Here is a 26,228-nt window from a genome sequence, read left to right as displayed (position 1 = left end):
TTCTACAAAATCCTGAGAAACTCATCCCACTCCACCCTCTAACTGGATGTTCAGACCTGATGTCTGCAGGCCACAATTGCCTCCCAGTGTAGATGCACTTCCTACAAACTACTATTGCATAGCCTGCTATTCTTTCTTTCAGTCCTTCATTTTGGCTCCTTGATCCAACCTGTCAAAAATATTTAGGCAAGAGAACTTAGGCAAGAGAACTTATTCCTAGAAAGACTAAAACTTCATTCTTGAGGGAGCAGCAGTGCTACGGTAAGTTGCCAAAACTTGACATTGCCTCTAATTGAGAAACTAAATTCTAAGGCTGTGAGTTAAATAACTGGTGATAATGATGGCAGTTTCCCCAAAACACTGCCAATTTGAACAAAATCAAGGTGTTTCACAGTTATTGAAGGGCAGTGAAAATAAGAAAGGTAGATCTGTTTAATAATACTCGTTCTCAAACTGCCATCCTTGATTTGCCCTTCACTGCCCTCAGTCTTGTCAAAAAAGCACGTCATTAGTTTGCTGCCACCACCCTCCTAGAACACTCCAGTTCTTGCTCATGTGAACAGCTTTCTACCTTCAGGCTGTCTTTCAAAAATGGCTGTATCAGAAACTCACTTGGTGCTCCCTACAGTCCCCTAGTATTTCCACTTTGTTTCCCTTGCTCCTTTGAGGCATTTTCCCACTGCTTTGTGAAAACTGTGTAAGCAGCAAGTACTGCAGGTGATATGGCACATATCAGTGACATGGATGATTACCATCAACCACTGCATAAAACCTTTAACCAACAGAACTAGAATTTCTAAAGAGGTTTTCTACTTATTTACTGCAACAGCTACCAGGCAACCTAGCATCACTCGATCGACATCAGAGAAAATATACGGATATACAACAGCTGTCAATCTAGATATCAGTAAATGCCTGTTGTTGAAGTACAACTGAAACCTCAAACTACAAAAAATACTGTGACCACAGGGCTGCCCAGGCCTACATAGCATCTACAAGTTCCTGATCGTGGACAAAATTTGACTGCTTACTGCTTAATTGTATCTGCTACATAGAAATTAAAATAAATCCTGACCTTAATATGCTTAATTCCCTCAACTTTCTAACTGGATTCTAATGTATTCCATAAAAAAAAAAACAAAAAACAAAAAAAAAAACCAACACAAAAACTCAGCAATGATGTAAACTTACACAATAAGATAGATGCGATTTGTTGTCAAACTAGTGTGGTTTTAGCTTGTGAACTGTTGATGTGTTTAATGTTAATATGCAGTTGATGCAACAATATGGGCTGGTATTGACATTTGTCTGAAAAATTATTTATGTTAAAGATAGAGAAAATTATGTTAATGATTTTATTTTAAAATGTCACTGTAATATTTTATTCTTATGTTTATTTATAATATAGTTAAAAAAAACAACTTGCTCTTAAACTTTGGCACAGCTTTTTGAATGAAATCTCTTGTCAAATTTCAAACTCCAAGCAACAAAGAATTTGCTTCATAAACCTAGCAATGTGGCCTTCTGCACCTTTTTTTTTTTCCAGTTCTCGTGCAGATTTTTACTTCTTCTTGGTCCTACTATGTGATTTATTTTAGTCTCACTACTTTTCAGAATAAGCATATCATTATGTACCTGAAGTGTAAAAGGCTACCACAGCTGAATCAGCTGTAACTTCCTCTATGTATCATTGGAATATTTAAATAACTGTCCTCCTAGTAACAGAAAAACTATGTACTTAATAATATTTCTGTAGCTATGAAATATAATGAGGACATATTGGAGCAAAACTGATGTCTACCTAAAGGTAGTAGGGTCCTAATGAGAAAGTTAAAATTATAATTCTAATATTTTAACTAAAAGGAGTGGAAAGTAACATTTAAGAGACTGCTTAAATGAATTCACCCAGAATAAATAGTAAAGGTAATGGCAGTACTAATACACTCTTCACACACTAGTTTAAGCTTGATAAAACATCTGAGTAAAGTATTAACTATGAATTAAGAAAAATGAATGTTTTCTTCATTTTTCAAACTTCTGTGTTTGGACAACATCATGCTCAGCACACAAACCTGCGAGGGAGAAGGAGACTGGGGGCATTCAAAGTGATGGCATTTGTCCTTCCAAGTAACCATTACATGTGATGTAGCCCTGCTTTCCTGGGGATGACTAAACACCTGCCTGCCCATGGGAAGCATTGACGGAATTCCTTGCCTTGCTTGGCTTGTGTGCGCAGCTTCTGCTTTACCTATTAAACTGTCTTTATCTCAATCCATGAGGTTTCTAACCTTTATCCTTCTGATTGTCTTCCCCACATCACACCAGGGAGGAGTGAGTGAGCAGCTGTGTGGTGCTAAGCTGCCCACCAGGGTTGAACCATGACACAAAAGACATTCTGCAGCTAAAAGCATGGATAATGAGCTTTTTTTAGGAAAGTGAATCTTGATTGGTGCATTTGGAAGACATGACTTGTCCAGATTCTGATGGTGACAACAGCTTACATATCGTCAACAGCTGGAGAGGTTTCTCCCTGCTAATATATGTTAATCACATCTCTTAAAGGCTGTAAAGCCAAAAATGGTTCATTAACTCGGATTCTGATTCTTTCTATTAATCTGGTAGTGATACACTTCCCATAGATTTACAATCTAGAATGTAATGCCATTCACTATATTTATTTACCTTGTAGATGGAATTTGAAAGCTCCATGCCAAAAATCAGAGGGCTGGAATGGGTTGACCAAGGAAGTTGTGAATGCTCCGTCCCTGGCGGTGTTCAAGGCCAGCTTGGACAGAGCCTTGGGTGATACGGTTTAGTGTGAGGTGTCCCTGCCCATGGCAGAGGGGTTGGAACTTGATGATCTTAAGGTCCTTTCTAACCCTAACTATTCTATGATTCTATGATTCTTATAGCTTAAGATGCACGTACACTGATTTCTGCAACTCTTTAGTGTCTTGAAAATCTGTTTTACTAGCACAGATGAAGGCAACTGCCACACTGGCCATCTAGAGAATAGAAAATTGTGTGTATCTAAAACCACACAGTAGAATTAAGTAGGTGATAGTGCATGGTTTTCTGTGGTACATCTGATGCATTTTTCACTGGGCCAGAAGTAAGTTTGCTTCTGTATACTGAAAAAATAGCGCTAATACAGGAGGGAAATTGAGGAGAGGGATGTTAATGTTTTAATAATTCTTAACTGAAGTTTGTTTCTCTGGTGGATTTAAAAGGTTCAAAGTAATTTATGACTGAGTCTACATTCAGTCTGGTTCATTTTGTTACTTGTTGCTGCCTTTTCCTGTACTGTTGTCTTTGGCTCTCCAGTCCAATTTTGACATTTTTCTGTTCACATGCATTTATTTTGGTGGCTCTCCTCAAGTACGATGCAGGAGATCAAACTTCCTCACACGGACTGGATACAGACCTCTGCAGCCATATCATACCTGTATTTGCTACAGGATCCTGGTGAAGCTGGCTCTTTTCGTTGTGGGACAGCTACAGCACTATGAGAAGGAAATCCAGACTGACTGGTCTAGTTTTGGGGTTATATTCTGGACTATACGTGTACACGTAGACCATGCAAGCAGCTGCACATCTGAGCGTTTCAAAAACGCTCGATCCGCCCAGGTCCCAGACACAAACAAACTTTCCGTGGCCCAGACTGAGGCTCGCCTTTCCCGCTGCAGCCGCGGCTACGGCGGCCTCCTCAACGGATCTGTCGCCCCCAGCCTCCTCCCGTTGCCGGTCCCGCCCGCAGCTACCCCCTCGCGGAGGGGCCGCCCACCCGGCAAGAGGAGCAGCTCCGCCGCGCCCTCCCTCTGCACAGAGCCCGGCGGCGGGTGGAGCGGCGGAGCGCGGCGTCCCGGTACCCCGCACCCCTCGTCTCCAGTCCCCATGCCGCGGGGGGCGGCGGGACGCTGCAGCCGCCGCCGGAGCTGCACCCCCAGGCAGCCCGTCAAGCGGCACGGAGCCGCGGGCATCGCCCGCCCGCCCGCTCGCCGTCGGAGATCCCGCAGTTCCCGGAGCGACGCTCTCGGCTCCCGGCGGGGCTGACGGATTGCGGCGTCCCGACTAACCGCGGGGACGCGGGGCACCGGGAGAGGGGAGTACCCGGAGAGAACAACAGTACTTAAAACACCGTCTCCCCCTACGGTATCCTGCTCAGCTGCCGCGCACCGCTTATGATCATTCGGGGAGACCCAGGCAGTGCGGTGGATCCCGCAGGATGACAGGCGATGAGGAGTCCTAAAACAGCGTCGAGGCGAGCCTCCGCGGGCTGCAATGGGCCTCGGCGGGCCGGTGCCGGAGGGGAGGCCATGAGCCAGGTAGCCGCCGCCCGCAGCCCTCCGGGCGCATGGGAGCGGCGGGCAGCGACTGCTGAGACTGCCGCGCCCGGATGCAGGTAAGGGGCTAGCTCACGGCCCGTCGTGGCTGCCGGTGCCCGTTTGGAGGGGAGTGGCTGGGAAAGGGGGTCTCCCCGGAGGGACCGTACAGACTGTGACGCCGAGTGTCGCCGCCCGGCCTCAGCCCATCTGTTCCCGTTGCTCAGCCCGGCGGGGACATTCTTCTCTAATGGGAAGCATCTGCTCCCCCGGTACGGTAAAGAGAAACACGGGTCGGGAGAAACCGCGCCTCGCCGCCAGCCCCCTCCAGCATTGCCGCGGCCGGGGCACGTCACGGCCCGGAGGAAGAGGCAAAGCCGCGAACCACCCCCCATACCCACCGCCCCCAAAAACCTCCCCGCGGGGCGGGCACGATCCCCGTTGGAGCCGAGCGGGCAGCACCGCGTACCGAGCCCCCAAGCCACGCCCCCGTCCCCGCGCTCCTACACCGCCCCTACGCCGCCGCTTACCAACGGTTGAGGCGGAGTAGCAGCCCATTAGCTGCTGGGATGCCGGCGGAGGTGCGGCTGCCAGTGGCAGGCAGGGTGCTCTTGGGCGTCCCCCTGGCGGCGGGGTACAAGACCGGCTGTGGGTGGGTGCTGGAGGCCCCTGTCGCTTTCCAGCTGGTCGAAGTAATGGGAAGCGCGTTTGTCCCTCTGTTCTTCAACTCCCCCTCTACAATCCGTCCTGACTTCCGCGAGTGCCTCCCATGAGGAAGTGCTGTGCCTCCTCCCGAAAGGAGGTGAGGTTGGCAGGATGGTTTTTAAAGGGAGTTTTCATTAAAGAGGACATTAGGGAAATCAGCACCTCAGTATTCTCACCCAAATTAAAAGCTATTTGTCTTGTGAGGAATGCTAAACGTCTCATTAACTCAACCACAGGTATGTAAGCACCCTCTTCATCCCCATGAGCCTCTCTTTTGAAATGTAATGGTTTGCACGCGATGGTTTTATGAAAAAAAAAGTCTGTCTTGCTGCTATCAGAGCTGAGAAAATCTGACTTTTGTACTAAAAGTAAAACTAATGGAACTAGCAATAGAGCTAATAGATCTGAATGCCTTTCCATCATTGTTACATTGTTGTACAAGAGCAGGAATATAAAATTTCTGTTACTAATTCAAGAGCCTTCACTCTTGTGTGGCTGTAACCTGAAGACCTTTCAAATTCTTTTGGTGGTAGGGGTGAGAAACTTCAAACTGAGATGCTTCAAACTTGTTTCTTCAAAGTTAGGCTGCTTATTCTGTAATTAGACATCTATGTAAATTATTGTATTTTCAGAAATGATTAGTGTATAAGGTCAGTAACAGATGTGTTTTCTTGTCACAGACACACATACAGACACACACTTGTCTAGCACAGTGTGTGTCTGTAAATGACTCTCCATGGGTCCAGCTATCCAGATTTAGGGACACAGTTCTGACAATCTGAATTTGAGTGTTGATAGACAAGACAAAATTATAAATACAAACTTTCCTGCTTAGGTTTCCTTTGAGGTCTGTGCTTAGTTTTCTAAATAATTTGTCAAGTTTAATCAACTGATCATTCCTAGCTCCTTTTTGTTTCAGACTGTAGTGTAAGAGAACATCTAACATCACACAGTAATGCAGGGGAAAGGATGTCAGAGTCTAGATCTATGGCCAGCCAATCCTTTCTTTCACAATCTCTCTCAGTCATACTGTTTCCCATAGGTGTTATGCATGGGATTCATTCAGCCACATTTTACCCTCCTTCAGTAACTGCAATAGGCTGTCTAAAAATTATGCAGCTAGGCTATGTGACTTAGCTAATTAGAGGCCTAATTGTACTATTGTACTACATAGAATCATATAGAATCACAGAATGGTTTGGGTTGGGAGGGACTTAAAGATCACAGGCAGGGACAGTTTCCACTAGACCAGGTTGCTCAAAACCTAATCCAGCCTGGCCTCAAACGCTTCCAGGGGTGGGGCAGCCACAACTTCTCTGGGCAACCTGTGTCAATGCCTCACTGCTCTCACAGTAAGGAGCTTCTTCCTAATATCTAGCCTAAATCTATCCTCTTTCAGTTTAAAGACATTTTCCCTTGTCGGATCGCTTGTATTAGAGCTCAATTTTGCTATTTCTAGGTATCCAATCAGGTAGATACCTGATGATAATCCATCTTCAAGAGAATATAGGTAGCCATTTTTCTTTTTGTTGACTGTAGAGGGAGCCGTGGTGATTTTCCTGATGCTTACCTTGAAGTTTTCAAATTTTTAGATGAGATGAGATGAGTACTACCCTTGGCATATAGAGCAAGCCGACAGAATTTGTTACCATAGGGAGACAGCATAACTGTAGTGGAATGGGTATTTAGTAGAACAGTAGGAGTGAAGGATGGGGGAAATGTTAACTTTGATGTAGCAAATGATGTGGATGGCGGAAAACCTTTTTCCAGATGAACTTTGCCTTGCCTACAGACCTTCTGGGACACAGCTAATCAGAGTATTGAAATAGCGTATTGAAAACCTCATTGTTTTTTCTGTCTGTTGTTTTTTCCCTCCCGTTCACCCCGGACGACCCAGGAGGAGCCCGGCGAGGGGAGGCGACACGATGTGGGAGCGGGCGGCAGCGGCGAAGGCGCTGTCCCTGGTGCTGATGCTGGGGCTGGGGCTGCCGCCGGGCGTCCACACCTGCCCCCAGCCCTGCGCCTGCTACGTTCCCACTGAGGTCCATTGCACCTTCCGCTCCTTGGCCGCCGTGCCGGCGAGGATCTCCAGACACGTGGAAAGAATCAATTTTGGGTTTGTATGGCAGTTCGTAGCAAACAGTTTCAACATTCCTGCTGAAGAATCCTGGAACGCTTCACATACGTGCGGCGGACTGGGATCTCTGTGTGTACTTTCTGAGTAGAACTGCAGAGATGATAGGTTACTTGCAGGCACTCTGTTTCAAATGCTACAATTACTGGGGTGGAGAAAGTTTTAGTGTAGCCCTTATCTTTCCAAGAAAAGTTAGTATTATTTTTAAATAAGTATTTATATCATGGTGTCAGTCCTTCTTGGCAAATAGGATCTGTCGTCTTTTATAGTGTATAAAAAAATGTGGTGAATTAAACCCGCTGTGGGATTTCTACTAAATGTTGAATTTTATACCTGATATAAAAAAAATATATATATTAGGAGTAAAATTCTGTAACATAGCCAGGTATCATTTTGGAGTACAATGAGATATAGCGTATCTTAAAAAAGCAATACAGCAGAAACAAAATAACTCCATTGTCTTTGGAGTTGTGTGTTTTGGGGTCTGTTTGGTTGGTTTATTTGGTTTTGCAGTTGATTTTGTTTGTTTAGATTTTTTGTTGTTTGTTTGTTTGGGATGGTTTTGGTTTTGTTTTGTTGGGTTCTTTTCCCCCCCAAGGAATTTGAGCACAGTGTAAGAAGACATCAATGTTTTGGAAAGAGATTGCTCAGGCTCCAACTCTTTTTCCTCTGCCAGGGTGTTGCCAACTCATATCTCTCTGTCAGATTGTGAGACAAGGAGGCAGGGACAGTTGGTAGGCTGCCTATCACAAAAGTGCTGCGTAGGGTCATTATGTGACATGACATGATGCAAGAATCACAGTCCTCTTATGCTTGATATCAGAGCTGTCTCACTACCTGGTATAAACTCACCCCGACCACCTCAAGGCTTGTAAGCTGCAACTGATCATGCAATGACTGACAGTAGGGACCTTGATTTTTTTATTTGCTTCTCTGTAGTGAAAATCTCTGCCCACCAGCACTTTATCCACCTAAAGGCTAATTTTACTCTCAAAATGCCCTTGTACTCCATAACTGTATATTACAGCAGTCTGTACTTTCATGCCAATTTTGGGTCAGAAATGTCGCCCTCTTCATTGACATTCAAAACTACACATATTCACAGCCTACTCCACCCTGTACATAAAAATTCTATGGCAAATTCTATCCCTAAATTGCTTTTGAAAATGGGATGTAGGCTTCCAAGTTATTTAGGTGTTTTTGCTGGTTTTTCTTAGAAGTACAGTATTTGATACTGCTAGTGTAAAAGCCTTTTCCTACCTTTGCATTTCACCACTATAAATGGCATTTTCTAAGCTGTGTCCTTTCCCAGGAATGGAAACAGTCTTAACTGTCTGTTGTTGCATTTCTTTCATTTTGGAAAAGAGCTTTCACCATAGCTCTGTTTTAAGGTGCTATATATTTTGGAGGTAAAGATTATTTTCCTTACTAGAAATAATTTAGGGTTATTTTTTTCTTTAGATCATATTTTTTAGAAGTTCATGTTGAAATAAGGAATTTTAATAGGGTGACTGCTCTAAGCTTAATAGATCTATAGGAGGTATCGGTCAGCAGGTGGTGAAGTAAAAATATCAAAACAAATCCAGAATCTTCATATAGATAACAAAGTGAGGATCTAAAAGTATTTCCTTCATATCCAAACTATTTTATTTTCTTGCTCTCTTTTCCCTTCCTTTTTTGAAAGTGTTGAAAGTAGGAAAAATACTTAAAATTCTATGCTTTGTTTAGTGATTTTGTGCCAAGATTTTCAAAAAGTAGATTTTCCGTATTCCTTCTCCAAAAGGAGTTTCTAGGCTCGCATTGTATAATTGGAAGGTCAATTGTTAGATCTTATGTAATTAGTTCATGTAGCCAGTTACATGTTGTAACAGTAAGTGAAGCAGGATGTGAGTTCCTGCTTCTTGTGCTGTTTGGAAGATATCCATTTTTAATGTCCTTTCTCCAAATCTTTCTTCATTTATTGTTAGATGCTATTTTGGCAACCCTGCAGCCTGTCAAGTTTGCCAGGCTCCATAGCATCATTGGTTGGCTACAGGCCACTGATTTATTACCATTCCATAAACTGACTTGCATGGAAAAACATACTGACAACTATTAGAACTTAAATGCCTATTTATTACTTTTACTCATAAATTACAGCTAAAGCGCCGCAAATTTAGTTAAAAGGAATCTTAATGTAAACATGAACTAAGTATACTTGGCCTTGTAAAAATGTTTCAATAATTTCTGGCCCTTTGACAATGCACTGAGATCCCTCCAATTTTTCATGAAAGTTAGGTTATACTAATTTTACATTTGCAGTCTGTGGCAGCCAGTGCATAAAATATAACTGCACATGTGATTTTTTTTCCAGGTTTAACAGTATACAGTCTATATATGAAAACTCCTTTACTGGACTTGCAAAACTGGAATTGCTCATGATACATGGAAATGACATTCAGGATATACCTAATGGTGCTTTAAAAGATCTCGTGTCTCTACAGGTAATGCTAGGATCTTTCTGAATTTCATTAATTCTAACTTACATGAATAATAGAAGACAAAAATAAGCATTTTTTTGTCATGCATTTCTTAGGATTAAGATACCGTTTCCCTCTCAAATACATTTGAGATCTCTTAACTATGCCTGTGTCATATTTGCTAATGCCAACTAATACTCAGTTGTATTCTCCCTTGACCAGCATGTCATTTTTCAGTGGTGCAAAGTATATTTGAATGTAGGAGGAAAGCTTTTGCTTGCTTACTATTCTGTTTGGCTTTAGATCAAAATCAAAAATTAATCTCTTTTATTCTTTTTTTATGATAATTAATTTTTTAGGTTTTCAAAATTAGTTACAATAAATTGCAAGTCATAACTGATCAAACTCTCCAAGGACTTTCAAGCTTAATGAGACTGCACATGGACCACAACAGAATTGAGTTTATTCATCCAAACGCTTTTAATGGATTAACTTCTCTGAGACTGGTCCACTTAGAAGGAAATTCACTTCAGCAGCTTCACCCTGACACGTTTTCAACATTTATGGTCCTTGATTATTTCAAACTGTCAACAGTAAGACATCTCTACCTATCTGAAAATGCTCTTAGGACCTTGCCTGCAGGGATGTTTCAAGGCATGACACTGCTGGAAAATCTTTACCTTCATGGGAATCCATGGGCCTGTGACTGCAGTTTAAAGTGGCTTCTTGAATGGAATGAAGTTTCTGGAGGTAAGAACAAAAAAATACCAGCTCTTCTTCAGCTCATAATACTAGATATTTTTCTCCTGTTCTGCATGTGGATAGTTTGGTATTTCCTGAGTTTTGTTACTTAGGTGATGCTTATGTGCACTATCATGTTCTGTTACCATTCAATAAATGAATGTATTTAAAAAAAGTACAAAGAAGAAGCAGTCTTAGGTATCACTAGCTAAAAATCTGTATTCAACAATTATGAGGTATTACATTCAAATGGAAAAAGTGATATTGAAGTTTACAATTGAAAGGAGGAGTTAGGTTATAATCTGTTAGTGTGTTCTTTTGCACAGCAGTACACCTTTGACTAAGGGCTGGCAACTGTCCTCAGTGAACAAAGCTAGTAACTATATGTGCTGTCATGGGAAGTGGGAACACTGAATTTGAACTTGTTTGGCTAAGGAAGGAATAGAAGTAAGGTTTCCAAATTAGTGGATAAGTCCTTTAACTTTTGGTCTTATTAGTATTAAGGCTGTTATATGTGTGTGATCACATCCTTTGTGATCACAACGTCCTTTTATGATGGAACAAATCTTTTTTAACTATTTTCAGAGAACACCTATAATCCTGCATTATTTTCCTAGAATAACTGGTCTATCTTTTTTCAGGCTTAAATGTGAGATAAGTATCACACTGCTTAGGCTGGAATACTTCTGGTCATGGGCAGAAGAAAAACAAACACAAAAACAAAAACAAAACTGCAAAACCAGAGCACTTTTATAATGCCTTTATGTCAGGAATACACTAAATTAGTAGTTTTTTGAATGTCAGGTTTTTTTTGGACTTCTCAGCTCACCAATGTCAATCTCAGGTGGCTAAGTGCTTACCATAGTAGGCCATAGAGACTGGTGTTACACCAGGGCTGCCGCTAAAATATTTAGAGGGTACTGTCATTTAGTTGCAATTGAAGATGCTCAAATGAGTACTGGAGTCACAAAGCTTATATAATGATTTGGAGCATGTATGGTGGATAATGATGGGTCTTGTCATTTTATAATATGTGATTCACCACAGTTTTGCACTTAGCCATAGGACAAATCTTTTAAGAATGTGTGGTATTTGAATGTGTAATGTAAGTGTTCCTGCCTGAGCCGATACTTGAGGCATCTAACTTTGATATGCACTTATATTTTAATGTTCTTATATACTCTTCTTGATTCAAATGAATATTTGTATTAGGTGTACTGAAGTTGCACTGTAAGTTATAACAATGGAATATTAGATTAACTTTCTTTCCTTGTGCAGTGTTGGCTTGTTAGCATTTTTATTCAATTAGATTCCCTCTTTACACTACAACAGCAGAAATAATTGGAAAGAAAAATAATTTATCCATGCAGTTTTCATGCATGACAGATTTTATACCTACATAACATTAACTTCTGTGCTAATTCTTTCCAGATAGAGTTATTAAAGTTCTTCAGACCAGTGTGGCCACTGACTGTCAAGTTGATTGTGGGCCACTTCCATCATGTTTCCTTATCTCTGAAACATCATATTTGGATCATCAAGTGATAGACTGGTTCAGTTAAATATTCTATTTGTAAGATCTTCTCAAGAAACTCTATTTGTCAGATTGACAAGGCATAGACAAGAGTCTTTCTGGCATTGATAGAAGAGAGGAGTCAAGGCTATAATTTCTAAGTTTAGCATTCCTCCTCTGATTTATTATTTATTTTGTCATTGCAGAGTTTACAGTTATTTCAGAGGTCAGCGAAGAAGTGGTACTTTCATGTTTTTTTTTGCTTCTGATGTATAGCTTGTAAGTGCAGGAACTAGTCAGGAGATTCTGGTAGCTACAGTAGAATGTTTTGTGTGTTGACAGTAATGTTGTTAATGAATAGAGAAAAACAAAAAGCTTCCTGTATTATTTAATGAGAAAGTCCAGCATTTCTCAGGTTGCATTTTTAAAAGCTCTCCTCTTCACCTTACATCCAGAAGTTAGGTGGGTAGGCTGTTCCTGTACAGATGCAGACCTTTTGACATAGTGTAGATTTTTACTGAATTCTAAAATGTTGCTCTGAATGCTTCAATTTTTAGGCATTTATTCAGAGGCAGTGAATCTAGTTTTCAGAAGGACTGAGTATTCAGTCCTCTCATTAAATTCAGAAGAAACTGTGGTCAGTTTGAGAATCAGGCACCCATTCAACTGTAAACCAAAGAGATACCATTTTAAAAGCCTTGCCTTATGTTTCATGTGCCATAATGTGTTCCTCATGCAGGCCCGTTTTTTAGTTTTGGGAGCTCTCTAACTCTAGGACAGAGTTCTTCAGCTTGCCTGTCTTTTGTACCCCACCTTTGTTTTTTCTTTCCTTTTTTTTTTCTTGCAGGTGTTTTGAAATGCAAAAAGGACAAAGCCTATGAAGGCGGACAGCTCTGTCCTAAGTGCAACAGCCCAAAGCAGCTGCAGAAAGAAGATATTCAAAACTTAAATGATATTTCCTGTAAGAAACCTACCATTCAGTCCTCACTGAGGCAGAAGAGCAACACTCAGGGTGAGGAAGATGGTGACAATTATGAAATCCCTCTGGAAGAGCTGCAGTCCTCTCCATGGAACATTACTCTGAATATGACTGATGAGCATGGCAATGTAGTCCACCTGAACTGTGAAATCAAAAAGCCAACAGGCTCTACCAAAATTCAGTGGAATCAAATCCAGACTCAGGAGATTGATATAAATGCAACAATTTCACTGGATTTTGAATGTCCAATGAATCGAGAAAACTATGAAAAGCTGTGGAAGCTTATAGCTTATTACAGTGAAGTACCTGTCAAATTAGAGAGGGAACTTATGCTCAGCAAAGAGCCCAAAATAATCTACCAGTACAGGCAAGGCTCAGATTATGATGCTCTTTACTACACAGGTGTAAAAGCTCAAATACTGTCTAAGCCTTCCTGGGTGATGCAACCCCTTATAAATATCCAGTTAAACAGGCAACAGAGTACAGGGAAGAAAGTGGTACTATCTTTTTTTACTGTGTTTTCTCAGACAATTCATACCAAAGATACCAGGCAGCAAAGAAGATGGGTAATGATAGAGCAAAACCAGAGCACAAGGACAGCACAGAGTGTGATGGAAGGGTCAGAGTGTCAGCTGAGCTGCAGTGTGAAAGCCTCTGAGAGCCCCTCCATTCAATGGCTTTTTCCAGATGGGACTAAGCTGCAGGCGCCATTTAATCAGAAAGACAGTAGGTTTTCCATTCTCAGTAGCGGCCAGCTAATAATCAAAGGAGTGAGTTACACTGATGATGGTTTGTACCACTGCATTGCCCAAGTGACAGATGATATGGACATAATGACTTACAGACTTGTAGTGCAGCCTCCAGCTACTCAGGTAGCTGATTCAGATGTAGTGAGAGTTGAAAAAAATGTAGGAGATCCTATAGTTTTGCCATGCAATGCAGTTGCTATCCCAGAGCCACAGTTAAGCTGGATTCTTCCAAACAGCCAGGTATTTAATGTTTTAGCAAACTCTTCAAAAGGATATATGTTGAACAATGGTACTTTGCTTATTCCAAAAAGCCATGTCAGTGATAGTGGCTATTACAGATGTGTGGCTGTCAATCAGCAGGGGTCAGATCAGTTGGTTGTAAGGGTCACAGTAAATAAAATGGTGTCTGACAGGTCGTTTAAGAGGATAAAACTAAAAAAGCGTCCAGGCTCAAAAAGTTTGTCAAAATCAAGAGGGCGAGTCATAGGTGATGGAGAAGGATCAGGGGCAGGAGGGGTGGATGAGTTCCCACGCAAGAAGAACCACCTAAAAGACTGGGAAATACCATTCAAACAGAAAAGTGACCAAGTGTCAGATACTCAAATTAAAAAGGGGAAGAAAGGCAGAAGGAAAATGAAAATCTGGAAAAGTCCTGATAGAACCCAAGACAGCAATGTTGCAGAAGGCCGGAGAGTATTTGAATCTCGAAGGAGAATTAATGTGGCAAGCAAGCAGATTAATCCAGAGCACTGGGCTGACATTTTGGCAAAGGTTCGTGGAAAGAATATTCCTAGAACAACAACAGCCATGACCATTTCTTTAACAACTGCACTGCCATCAGTCATGCAGAAAACTACTGTAGTCCCTTATCCAGTAGCCAGTCCTCCATCTTCAGAGACAGCAATTAATGTGGTGGATTCCTCTGCTGATGCCTCACCTGTGGGTGAAGGTGAACCATCTTCAGTCACTATTTCCCACAACACTGAGGCATTTCCAGTCCAGTCCATATTAATGAGTTCAGAAACTGAACCCTTTTCTGACCACAGGGCTTTACAAACGCCTACAAGTATATATTCTGTAGAAATCACTGAATCAGATCCATATTTGACTCCTGTCTCTGCAGCTGTGCAACCCCAAGGCCAGCAGCATCTTAACTTTAGGGCTGATGATTCGCTGGTAGTCAAAGAAAATATCTATGCTCTCACTGAAGAACCTCTAACCAGACAAATTGAAGCAAACATTCCCAATATTCAGAGCAGTTCATTCACTGAGGAAAACGTAGACAGAACTATATCTTCTACATCAGAGGAAAATTCTGCTTTTGCTGAGCTACCGCTTGATGCTACTGTCCTAGCTGAATCTCAGACTGTGGATCTTCACAGTGTCTTGGACACAAGCGTGAAGTTAAATGAAGCGGAGCCAATGCATGTTGACACCGTAATTTTAACGCCTCAGCTGGATGAGGTCATCCCAACAGATTCCATAGGCACTGCTACTACCATTTCTTCATCCATTTCTCCATTTACAGCAAAGAGCAATGACTTGATACACCAGCACAAAAAAGTATCCACAGATCAGACAAAAATGGCAGACTTAAATACAAGTTTTCCAGCTTTCACACCCATCAAGGTTCAGAGCAAAGAAGAACCTGAGACCAGCAGGAATACAGTGACTCAAAAAAGCATGTCCAGCAGTTACAGAGAGAATTTTCAGGGAGGCGAACACACAAACCTGGCAACTCCAAAACTAGATCCCACATTAATTTTGCATAGTACTGATGCTTCTCATAAAACAGCAGAGGAGATAAAACCTACTTCTTTTACCAGTGAATTGACCACTGTGGCCACAACAACAACTCCCTATAGAAGGACTATGCCTTCAGTTATTACTCAGCATGCTAGAAAAAGGACTTATGGGAGAAAGAGGCTGAGGCTGAACAGAATCTGGCAAAGACCAAAGCCTTTCCCCCATGTTGTTTTAACCACAGAGGCAATGCCCGTTGTTCCAAGGACACCTGAAGTTGAAACTGTGACCAGAACTTCTGCAAATCTTGAAAGTAGTGATCTTAAAAACAATATCAAAATACACACTAAGGAAAAGGAGCATATGGAATTCATTCCTTCATTAGTTACTGATCCAGTTGTCTTAGAGAAAATCACCAGAATCAGAGAGGTGGTCACAACTTCCTTCTTCAGGCCTACTGCTTCTCCATCTGAAGAAAAACATGTGACACTCTCTTCTGTTCCTGAAACCTTGGCACTTCCAGTGACTGCACCTGTCACGATTTTATCATCATATGTTGTACATGACACAGTTCCTACGAGAGAGTCAAGTGCACCTCTGAAACCAGAGCAAAGTGAAGTGCCAACATACCACTCATTAGACAATATATCGGAGGAGAAGGGCGTTAAAGCAGATTCTAAAACTATGGATAGAAATTCAGAACAGCCAAGCACAACAACTTTTCCTAAGTATATGAACAGCTTGATACTATCTACAAAACAAGCATCTCAAGAAATCCTATTAGACTCAAAAGTTGCAGTTAATGAAACAACCTCAGGAACATTCCAGCTGATATACCCCACTATGACTGACTTAAGCATTCCTTTTGGCACAGATGAAGTTTTTCAGGACCTCTCAGTTTCAAAGGAGCCATGGAAGCCCACAGTATCCTTAGAAACACCAGCAATAACTGAGTCACCTCAGCAACTAGAGGTTATTACTTTGCCCTCCTCCTTCAGCACGACAGAAACTCAGACTTTTCCACTTAAAGAAACAAAGAAATCTGATGCTTCCCGGACTGGGACAAAGCCATTTTCTTTGGATAAAAAGGAAGTTATGTCACATTTATTTCATCATGATCCCATTTTGCAGACAACTGAAAAGCCTCAGACTACATCCACTGCCTTTATTCCATTTATAAAACTTACCATTATTCCCTCTTCCATTTCAAGCACTTCAAGACATTCTCTTCATTCCACAACTGAGGAAAGTAATAACTTCAATCAAGAAGCAAAACAAGTTGAAGCAGATAGTGATAAAATGGTGGTGAGCTCAGGATGGAATGTACACCCTACTCCTTCCCCTAGCCAAAACAGGATTAGCGTACAGTTAAAAGAGGAGCAATTCAAAGAGTTGTATAGTAGCAAGTCAAACAACAGCTTACTGCTAAATCCAGACCTTCCCCATCCACCTGCTGGAATGATACCAAGCCTAAAACAAAGAGTGCCTGTTGTGCCTCCAAAGCATGTTCCAATAAGAGGTACAGTGAAACCTCCATATGTTGTAACACAAGGTTCATTTCGCTATTTTATAACACATCAGCCTCTTCACTACACAAATAAACCAGAGATAACAGCATATGCAGCACATACCATCCAGGATAAAAAATCTTTGGCCTCTCAGAGGGAAACAACTACCCCAACAGAAGCCTCTCCATTTCACAAAACAAATCCATTCACAGCAAGCAAGTTTGGTAATCCAGGTCAGAACAGATACATTATTAATTCAAAATTTTTTGGGAGTAACTATGTTCCGGATAACAGAGGCACAGCAGGGAAACTACCAAGTCAAGGGATCCCTTATTATCCCAGTTCCAGAATGTCACTCCTTTCCAACAGAACAATCATATTCCCTCACTTAAGTATGCATCCTAAACCAGTAGTCCCTAGTCAACTAGTTCCAAAAGACACAAATGATAAGGTTGCCCAGGTCTCGCCTACTAGGATTACAGCGCAGAAATCTGCAGCTCTTCCCCTGCCTCCAGTGCTGCATGCCACAACCACTACATCACCACCACCAGCGATTTTGAAGATTACACCTCCAGGCTATCTTTCTCAGCACACAAAACCACAGACATATACAACAGTTCATCCTTTTAAAAATGTCCATCGTCATCAAAAAGTTCCATCTATGCCTTATGTGGGAGGCATAATGCCTCACAATTCATCTGGAATTCAGTCTTCCACTAACTTCAGGATACACGGAGAAAGACCTAAGATTAGCACAAAAGGGTCTCAGAGCATATCCATCCTTGCTGAAACAGATGTTTTTATCCCTTGTGATGCACTAGGGGAACCCAAGCCTTTTATTACTTGGACAAAAGTCTCTACAGGTAAGACAGAGAAGATTGTGTTCTTCCACGTTTTTTAAAAGGTACAAGTACTTGGCTTGTTGCATAGACATGCGGCATGACTGCAGGAATAGTCCAAAACACTGAAGAATAATTTCTGTCTTTTAATCATTATAGATAAAAATTTGCAAGTAATCATTACAGCTAAAAATAACCTTGCAGTATTTCTTGTAGTTAAAGAAAACCTCTAGCATTTTATAAGTTTATTTTTTGAAGAGGGGATATCAGCCAGCTCTGTTCATAGTTAGAATTTATGATGACACTAGTGAGTGTGAGCTTGTTAACATTGCTGCCTTAGATATTGATGTGTGTGTCATCTCCATAAGCAAAAGGAAAACATAAATTATGTAAACATTTAAGAGGAATCCTAAAGCATAAAGCCCTTAAAAAGTCCCACACTGTACATGCTTGGAAGCTAGTATGGTTCTGCAATGGAAACAAAGACTAATTTGAGCTATGGAGTGTGACAGAAGATGTCATGTGATCCAACTGGAGTTGTAATTGGTGTTAAGCAAATCTAAAATATAAGACTTTTTCAATGCAACAATGTCTGTCTTAAAACCATTGTCTTTCCATTTCTTTCTTTCCTCTCACCTTCCTAGGAGCTCTAATGACAACCAACACCAGGTTACAAAGGTTTGAAGTCTGGAAAAATGGTACTCTTCTTATCCGAAATGTTCAGCTTCAGGATCATGGACAGTATTTGTGCACAGCTCAGAACCTGCATGGCATAGATAAAATGATCATTGTGCTCACAGTTGTAGCTCAGCAACCCAAAATTTTACTTTCCCGCTATCGAGATGTCACGGTCTATTTTGGAGAGACCATAGCAATGGAATGTCAGGCTAGTGGGACTCCAAGCCCACATATTTCGTGGATTTTCCCAGACAGGAAGATTTTGCAGACAGTCGCCACAACAGAAAGCAGGATAATGCTTCATGAAAATCGAACTTTGTCTATCAAGCAAGCAACTTTTTCAGACCGAGGAGTTTACAAATGCATAGCAAGCAATGCTGCAGGAGCTGACAGCATTGCAGTGAGGCTACACATTGCAGCTTTACCCCCCATCATCCAGCAGGATAAGCAAGAGAACATTTCCTTGCCTCTTGGTAGCAGTATTAACATCCATTGCACTGCCAAAGCAGCACCTTCTCCCAGCATTCGCTGGGTGGTCTTTGATGGCACACAGATCCGACCTTCTCAGTTTGTCAATGGGAATTTATTTGTTTTTCCCAATGGAACTCTTTATATTCGTAATGTCTCCCCCAAGGACAGTGGGACCTACGAGTGCATTGCTGCTAACATGGTGGGAGCTGCCAGGAGAATAATACAACTCCATGTGAAGAAGCATGCATCTAACGCTAAGATCACTGGGACCTCTCCTCAGAGAACAGATGTAACCTATGGGAGCATCCTGCGTTTGGACTGTAGTGCTTCTGGTGACCCCTGGCCTCGGATATTATGGAGGTTGCCTTCCAAAAGGATGATTGATTCCCTACACAGGTAAATTACTATTTGAGGTGTTGCAGCTAAATTACATTTTAGATTAACTTAGAGAAAAGACCATTCATATCTGTACAAGTTTCATTTGTGACTTTTGAATGAGGCCTCCCATCCTTAAGGAAGAATTTGAAATTACATCAAAAGATAGCTAAGTCATAACTTTTAGCATAATTTTGTTGAAAATAATAGTAGTCTTGAAAAGTCAGCTTCAGATGTTAAATATAGCTGCCACTATTTGTCTTTTACAGCCACTTGTAAATGTAGCAAAAAATCCAATGGAAAAAGTTAAGATGCATAGCTTGTGTACTGCTTGTTCCCATGTGCTTAGACTTCATAGAGTTGCATAGGTGTCTGCTTTTCTCAAGGAGAAATGCGATCACTGATTTTTATTTATCTATTGTACAAATCATTATACACAGTACACATAGGAGAAGGAAATCATATTATATATATTTAAGTAAGCATGATCATTTTAACATTGTTTTATAAACAGACATTTCCTTGCAGTAAGGTCTGTGCAAACCCAGCTGCATATAAATGCCTAAAACGGTATCTTCTCCAATGTCTGTAATGTCAACTAAAATATCACTTCTCCAAACCTACAGTAACTCTCCTAAGACTTTGCTGAAAACACAGTTTCTGCTCTACAAATTACTCATTGCTCACTCTTTGAGCACTATATACAGATGAGAAATGTACTGAAATTAAAATGCATAATTGGCAACAACTTAATTGCTGAATGTAATCATAATTTCTTTCATATTGACAAAAAAATTATATAGGTAGCCTGTAGATAGCACCGAATCCAGAATTTATTTTATGCCTCATAGTGATAGCAGGAAAATACTGGGGGGGGGGGGGGGGGGTGGTGTGTTTGTTTTGTTGTTTTTTTTCCCCTCATGATCTTTATTTGGGCAGTTTTTCAAATTTGAATGTTACAGAGCACTGTACATGCAGTCAGAATAATTAAAAATACCATCATTTGGTATTTCATGGTTGTTTAATCATCAAAAACACTGTTAAGGCCATTGCATCGAAGCAAATTGCTTGGTTACAAGTGAGTAGTATTATTTTTATTTTCCATTTGCTTTTTGGTGGTGGAATATCTTGGATATTTCAGATCATCTAATTATCTAATAATAGCAATGCCCTTCCCCTTTTTTCAGTATTGTTGAATTGTTGCATTTTTTTCCCCAGATTTTGTTCAATAATTAATGCCTAAAATGTGATTTTGCAGCTCATGTTCTGCTTTTTTGTTTCCTTACAGTACCTTGGAGACTAGAATCAAAGTATTCAGCAATGGGACTTTGGTTGTCCATTCAGTTACAGATAAAGATGCGGGAGACTATTTGTGTGTGGCCCGCAATAAAATAGGAGATGACTATGTGGTCCTCAAAGTGAACGTGATGATGAAACCAGCAAAAATAGAACACAAGAATGAGAATAACCACAAGGTCAAGTACGGAGGTGATCTGAAAGTTGACTGTGTAGCCACAGGTCTGCCAAATCCAGAGATCTCCTGGGGTCTCCCAGATGGCAGCATGATCAATACCTTCATGCAGTCAGATGACAGTGGCAGCCGGACAAAGCGATATGTGGTGTTCAATAATGGAACCCTGTATTTCAATGACGTTGGACTGAGAGAGGAAGGTGACTACACCTGCTATGCTGAGAACCAGATTGGGAAGGATGAGATGAAAGTGCGAGTCAAGGTAGTGGCCGAGCCTGCAACCATCAGGAACAAAACATATGTTGTTATTAATGTACCCTATGGTGATGTTGTCACAGTAGCATGTGAAGCCAAAGGAGAGCCCACTCCCAAAGTGACCTGGCTCTCCCCAACCAACCGCCCCATTCCTGCCTTATCTGAAAAATACCAGATATATAGGGATGGCACCCTCCTCATCCAAAAAGCTCAAAGATCTGACAGTGGTAACTATACTTGCGTGGTGCGGAACAGCGCTGGAGAAGATCGGAAAATCATCTGGATCCAGGTTAATGTTCAGCCTCCCAGAATCAATGGTCATGTCAGTGCAATAACATCTGTGAGGGAGACAGCCATCAGGGACAGCCGGAAACTTATTGACTGCAAAGCTGAAGGTGTACCTGCTCCACGGGTCTTATGGGCTTTTCCAGAAGGAGTAATCCTGCCAGCTCCCTACTACGGGAACAGGATCACTGTGCATCGCAATGGTACACTGGACATCAGAGGGGTGAGGCAGACAGATGCAGTGCAGCTCATATGCATTGGAAGGAATGAAGGAGGGGAAGCAAGACTGATTGTGCAGCTCCTCATCACTGACCATTTGGAGAAACCCTCCTTCAGAGACCCTGTGAATGAAAGGATCACTGCAATTGCTGGACACAGCATCAATCTGAACTGTTCAGTTCAGGGGAACCCCAAGCCCAGCACAAGCTGGATCCTTCCCAATGGCACGGAAGTGCTGAGTGGCAGCCGTCTGCACAGATTTTACCATAAGAGGGATGGGATCTTACACATCAGCAGCCTCTCCTCTGGGGATGCTGGAACTTACCGCTGTACAGCCAGAAACCCAGGGGGTTATGTGGAACGAGTAGTCTTCCTGAAGGTGGGACTCAGGCCAGAAATCATCAATCAGTACAACAACCTTGTGAGCATCATCAATGGAGAAACCCTGCAGCTCCATTGTGTCACCCAGCCAAATCAGCGGGCGCAGATCTCCTGGACTCTGCCCAATGGGATGGTTCTGGATGCCCCCCAAGCTGTGGGTCGCTTTTCCCTGCTTGAGAATGGCTCACTGACAGTGCGCGAGGCTTCTGTATTTGACAGGGGCACTTACCTGTGCAAGGTGTCCACAGAGTATGGCACTTCTGTTATGAATGTGCCTGTCATTGTGATAGCCTATCCTCCCCGGATCACCAGTGAGCCAGCACCTGTCATTTATGCCAGGCCTGGAAATTCAGTAAAACTGAACTGCATGGCCATTGGGATTCCTAAAGCAGAAATAACATGGGAGCTTCCAGACAAATCACATCTGACTACAGGAGCTCAATCCCGTCTGTATGGAAACAAATTCCTCCACCCTCAGGGGTCATTAGTCATCCAGCAGTCTACTCAAAGGGATGGCGGCTTCTATAAATGCACTGCTAAAAATATATTAGGCAGTGATTCGAAAACAACCTACATACACATATTCTAACAGTAAAACAAATTCCTCTGGCTGGATACTAGCGTTCAAGTCACTGCCAAGCAAGTGCAACAAGGAAAGTACTGCTTGCAACAAAGCCAGGAAGGCTGAGGGCAGGAAAACCAGAAATTTTTGTGGAAAGTGCATTGCTTTTGTACTCAATGTGGTAGTAAGTCCCTGCAATAAAAGGAGGCAGTAGACATACTGAAACTGAGGTGACTAATACATCAGAAAAGGTCTTTAAATTGTTAAGACAGAGAAGTGTGGTTTTTTTCATGTTATCCGATAGGATCTGAGACCTACTCTATTCTTGTCAGTAGTCCAAAGCTATTTCTTTTTCTAACAAGCACCTTAAAAGTACCAAAGAAGTATTAACTGTTAATAAATGAGCTGCAGTGATAGCAGTGCTTTAGTAAAATATAATTTTCTTTATACTCTGCAGTGCTTTTATATAATCTAGCCTTATAGAATATGATTACTAACCTTTCTGTTCATTCTTCTATCAGCTCTTCAAAATCAAAGACTAAGCAAATAAGAGTGATCTACTTTAATAAAAATAAATGCAGACGTTAGTTACATATGAACAAACCCTGTCCAGCTACTAAGGATGCTACAATCAAATCATTCATTATATATTTTATATATATATTTTTAAATCGGACTATGAGACTAGAAAGAGTAACAATGAACTTGGTCTCATTTTATAAATTATTGGTCTTTACAAGACTCTGATGCATTACAGTGTTTTATAATATTAAGGTCAATATACTGTACATTTTATAATTAAAAATGTTTTCCAAAAAAGGTGTTCACTGTGGTTTTCATTTTGTTCTGAGAAAATAGGGAACACCAAACAGTAAGAGTATGAAGTTCAGTCAAAAAACAGAAGTCACGCAGTGTTATACATACTCTTTTTTTCTATATGTGACTTCCTAATAAAAAACTTAACACTCATGTTATGCATATTTCAGGATATATTTACAATTTCAATACTTTTTCTTTAATAAAGGATGGTTTATTTGATAGTATACATAATTTTAAGAAGATTTATCAGTTATGCATAGAAATAATTGCTACAAGATGCTGAATATGCTGTGTTTAACAAACTACTCCAATTGGAATTTTGCAAATGTTAACTCAACCTTAAAACATATGGGTTCAGAAGATATTACCAATTCTTAAAGTTCTGATTGTTTGTAAAACTTATTCTCATGTTTTAGAATATAACTACAATAAAAGCTTTATTTTCTCTATTGATCAAAACATGGCAGAAAGTAATGTAAAGTGTTCTAATATATACATTTGTTAAAAACAGTTACAAAGATTTTCTCAGCCCACAAATCTGCCCACTGTAGGAAAGTTGTAAGCTGTTGCAAAATTCATATTTATCATCATAATAAACAGAACTGAAATACTACAGGTAAAAAGTATTCGATTCGAACAAGAATGTTGAACGGCAAGGACATTGCTGAAGATACAAGGGGCAAAATTTATGTTACAGGGTATTTCATAAAACTTATTTTATAAAAAGTCAGTAAAGGCTAAACTGATGTTCGTACACAAGCATTTATTAAAGTTATGTTCCTGTCCTAATTAAATAACAAATATGTCTTAGTTTCTCTTTTATGGTTTAAATCCTTGGTCCCTGAATCAGAAAATCAGTGCTCAAGATGAAGCATGTGCCTAAATATCTGGCAGGGATGCAGTTGGTTATGAGAATAGTTAATGAAGAAGGACCAAGTAGTCAAGATTTTAACTGAATTGCTCACGCAGTCTTTCCTAATCTGTCTATTTTCCTTGAACATGTCATAGATTAGATATGTCTTTAGTTCCTTTAATTAATTTTAGCACTTTTTTATTTTATAGTGTTTCCTGGAAAATGCTAATAATTTTTTTTAATAATAATATGTCTTTTAAAAGGGTCTGAAGCCAGCATTATATCATTGGAGTAAGAGTCAAGCACCTTTATAAATTTGTCTGTCCAGTCTTCAACTAACACGTGAATTTAGATTTATTCTTGGATACTGAATTCTTTATATTTCCATTAAGCAGAATTAATGTGTTAAGGGAAGAAACTAGAATCCAAAAATGAGGCATGTTGGGATCAAACGAATCATCTGATCATGGTTTATTCATCAGCCCAACGTTTCCACTGCTGCCAGTGGAAACTTGCAAATTTTCTCAAAGTTGGAATTATCCTTTTTTATGTGTTATCATTTCTGTGATGTTTGCCTTTACCCCTTTCATGAAAGCATACTCCCAACGAGAGGCCTATTAATTATAATTTTCTTCTAAAATAAATATAACTGCAGCTTAACAAATATTATATGGACACTTTTTATACTAAAGCAGTGTTTGACCATATGTTCTGTCTGTCATATTCTTTCTTTGCTGAGATACCATTTGTTCAGGGTATTAATCTTGAGTTCCTTTTGTAGAAATAAAATCATTCACAAGGGAACCAAGTCTGTTCCAGGACTTCTATTCTTGGATCTAAATTCTGGATCTTCTATTTTGAATCTACATGTCACTCCATCTGGCTAGCCATCCATCAGACGAAAGCAGTTGTAGGACATTGAATTTAATTCATAACTTCTTCCTTTATTTCCGTGTAATTATCTGCAAGCTGTGTTGAATAAATCAATGACAAATTCACATTCCTTCAAGAACTTCATTAATTTTCATTTTTTTTCAGAAGTCTTCATTTGTTTTTCAAGCCATGCATTCAAAGAGAAGGGACCTTGTTCCTATTCTGATTTTGAAAAGTGCTAGGAACTTAAGTGCTTGGTCTTGGTTTGAGAAAGTTTCGTAATTTTCACTTGATCAATCAAAGCAGGTTCTGGGTAGTTTCCATGGAAAGGAAAACTTGCCATTCCTTGCTTTTTGCTTTGACAAGGGAGAAAAAAGGTTTGTTTGACATCTTTCTTGGAGGAGAAATACAAGGTGTCATTACAACTTCATAGATTGCAAATGACTGGAGTTACACATACTTTTTTTCCTTTGGCCTTCACAAAAAGAGGTTCACATATCCCTAATATAACTAAAAACTAATAATAAAAATGGCAGTAGGCCAGAACAGCAAAAAACATGGGAATTAAACAGACTATTCGTGACATCAAGATCTGATAACATTCCTAAAATACTAGCCAGTTCACTTACACATTTTAGTAATTATCCTCAAAGGCTCATGAAGGCAAATTGAGGTACAAGAAGACTGAAAAAAAATGCTAAATGCTAAATGTTGAGGAAACATAAAACAGCCAAACCCTGGTATCAAGAGAGCTATTTTGTTTAATTTATTACTAAACTATCAATCTAAGAGCATCTATAGAATAACACAGTGCTAAGAAACAGCTGCTCTGGAAGTTTCCACCACAGCGAATCATACAATAGCAAACTAGTTACCTTCTCATGAAAATAATTAATCCAGAGTATGGGAAGAGACAATCGGTATGGCACATCTTTAACAGACTTTTATATGTAGTCATATGGGATGTCTCATGTCCAAATTAAACACAATTTATCTGTTGTAAAGTGCAAGAATAGATGTTTTCAAAAGATTTAAAGAGGAGTCAGGAGTAGCTGGTTGTCAGCTAGGAGTACCTGTCAACTGAATCCACCTTAGGTCTGGTTATCTTTTCACATTTTCAATAATGCTATCAGGTATAGAGAAGACACTGAAAATATGTGAATATTATGATCCTGAAAGAGATTAAAGCACATAAGACTAAATTGCAATTCAGAGTGATCTTTCTATATTGGTGAAATGATTAAAAATAAATATATTCAGTAAAAATATGCAAGAACTGTATTCAAAAGGAGGA

General features: G+C 40.5%; 1 protein-coding gene across 1 annotated transcript; it reads left to right on the top strand.

The window, feature by feature from the left end:
- Positions 1-3,816: 3,816 nt before the first annotated feature.
- On the top strand, positions 3,817-25,064 carry MXRA5 (matrix remodeling associated 5). The gene is made up of 7 exons (XM_062628673.1): positions 3,817-4,402; positions 6,925-7,143; positions 9,515-9,644; positions 9,980-10,370; positions 12,722-17,716; positions 18,337-19,237; positions 20,505-25,064. Exons 1-7 carry the CDS (start codon positions 4,236-4,238, stop codon positions 22,414-22,416), a joined length of 8,715 nt encoding a protein of 2,904 aa, XP_062484657.1. The 5' UTR covers positions 3,817-4,235; the 3' UTR covers positions 22,417-25,064.
- The last annotated feature ends 1,164 nt before the right edge of the window (positions 25,065-26,228 follow it).

Source organism: Pezoporus occidentalis, unplaced genomic scaffold (assembly GCF_034315485.1).
Source record: "Pezoporus occidentalis ecotype Australia unplaced genomic scaffold, CSIRO_AGI_Poc_V1 ctg32, whole genome shotgun sequence".
NCBI classification, from domain to species: Eukaryota; Metazoa; Chordata; class Aves; order Psittaciformes; family Psittacidae; genus Pezoporus; species Pezoporus occidentalis.
This window is presented reverse-complemented; position numbering and strand designations above follow the sequence as displayed.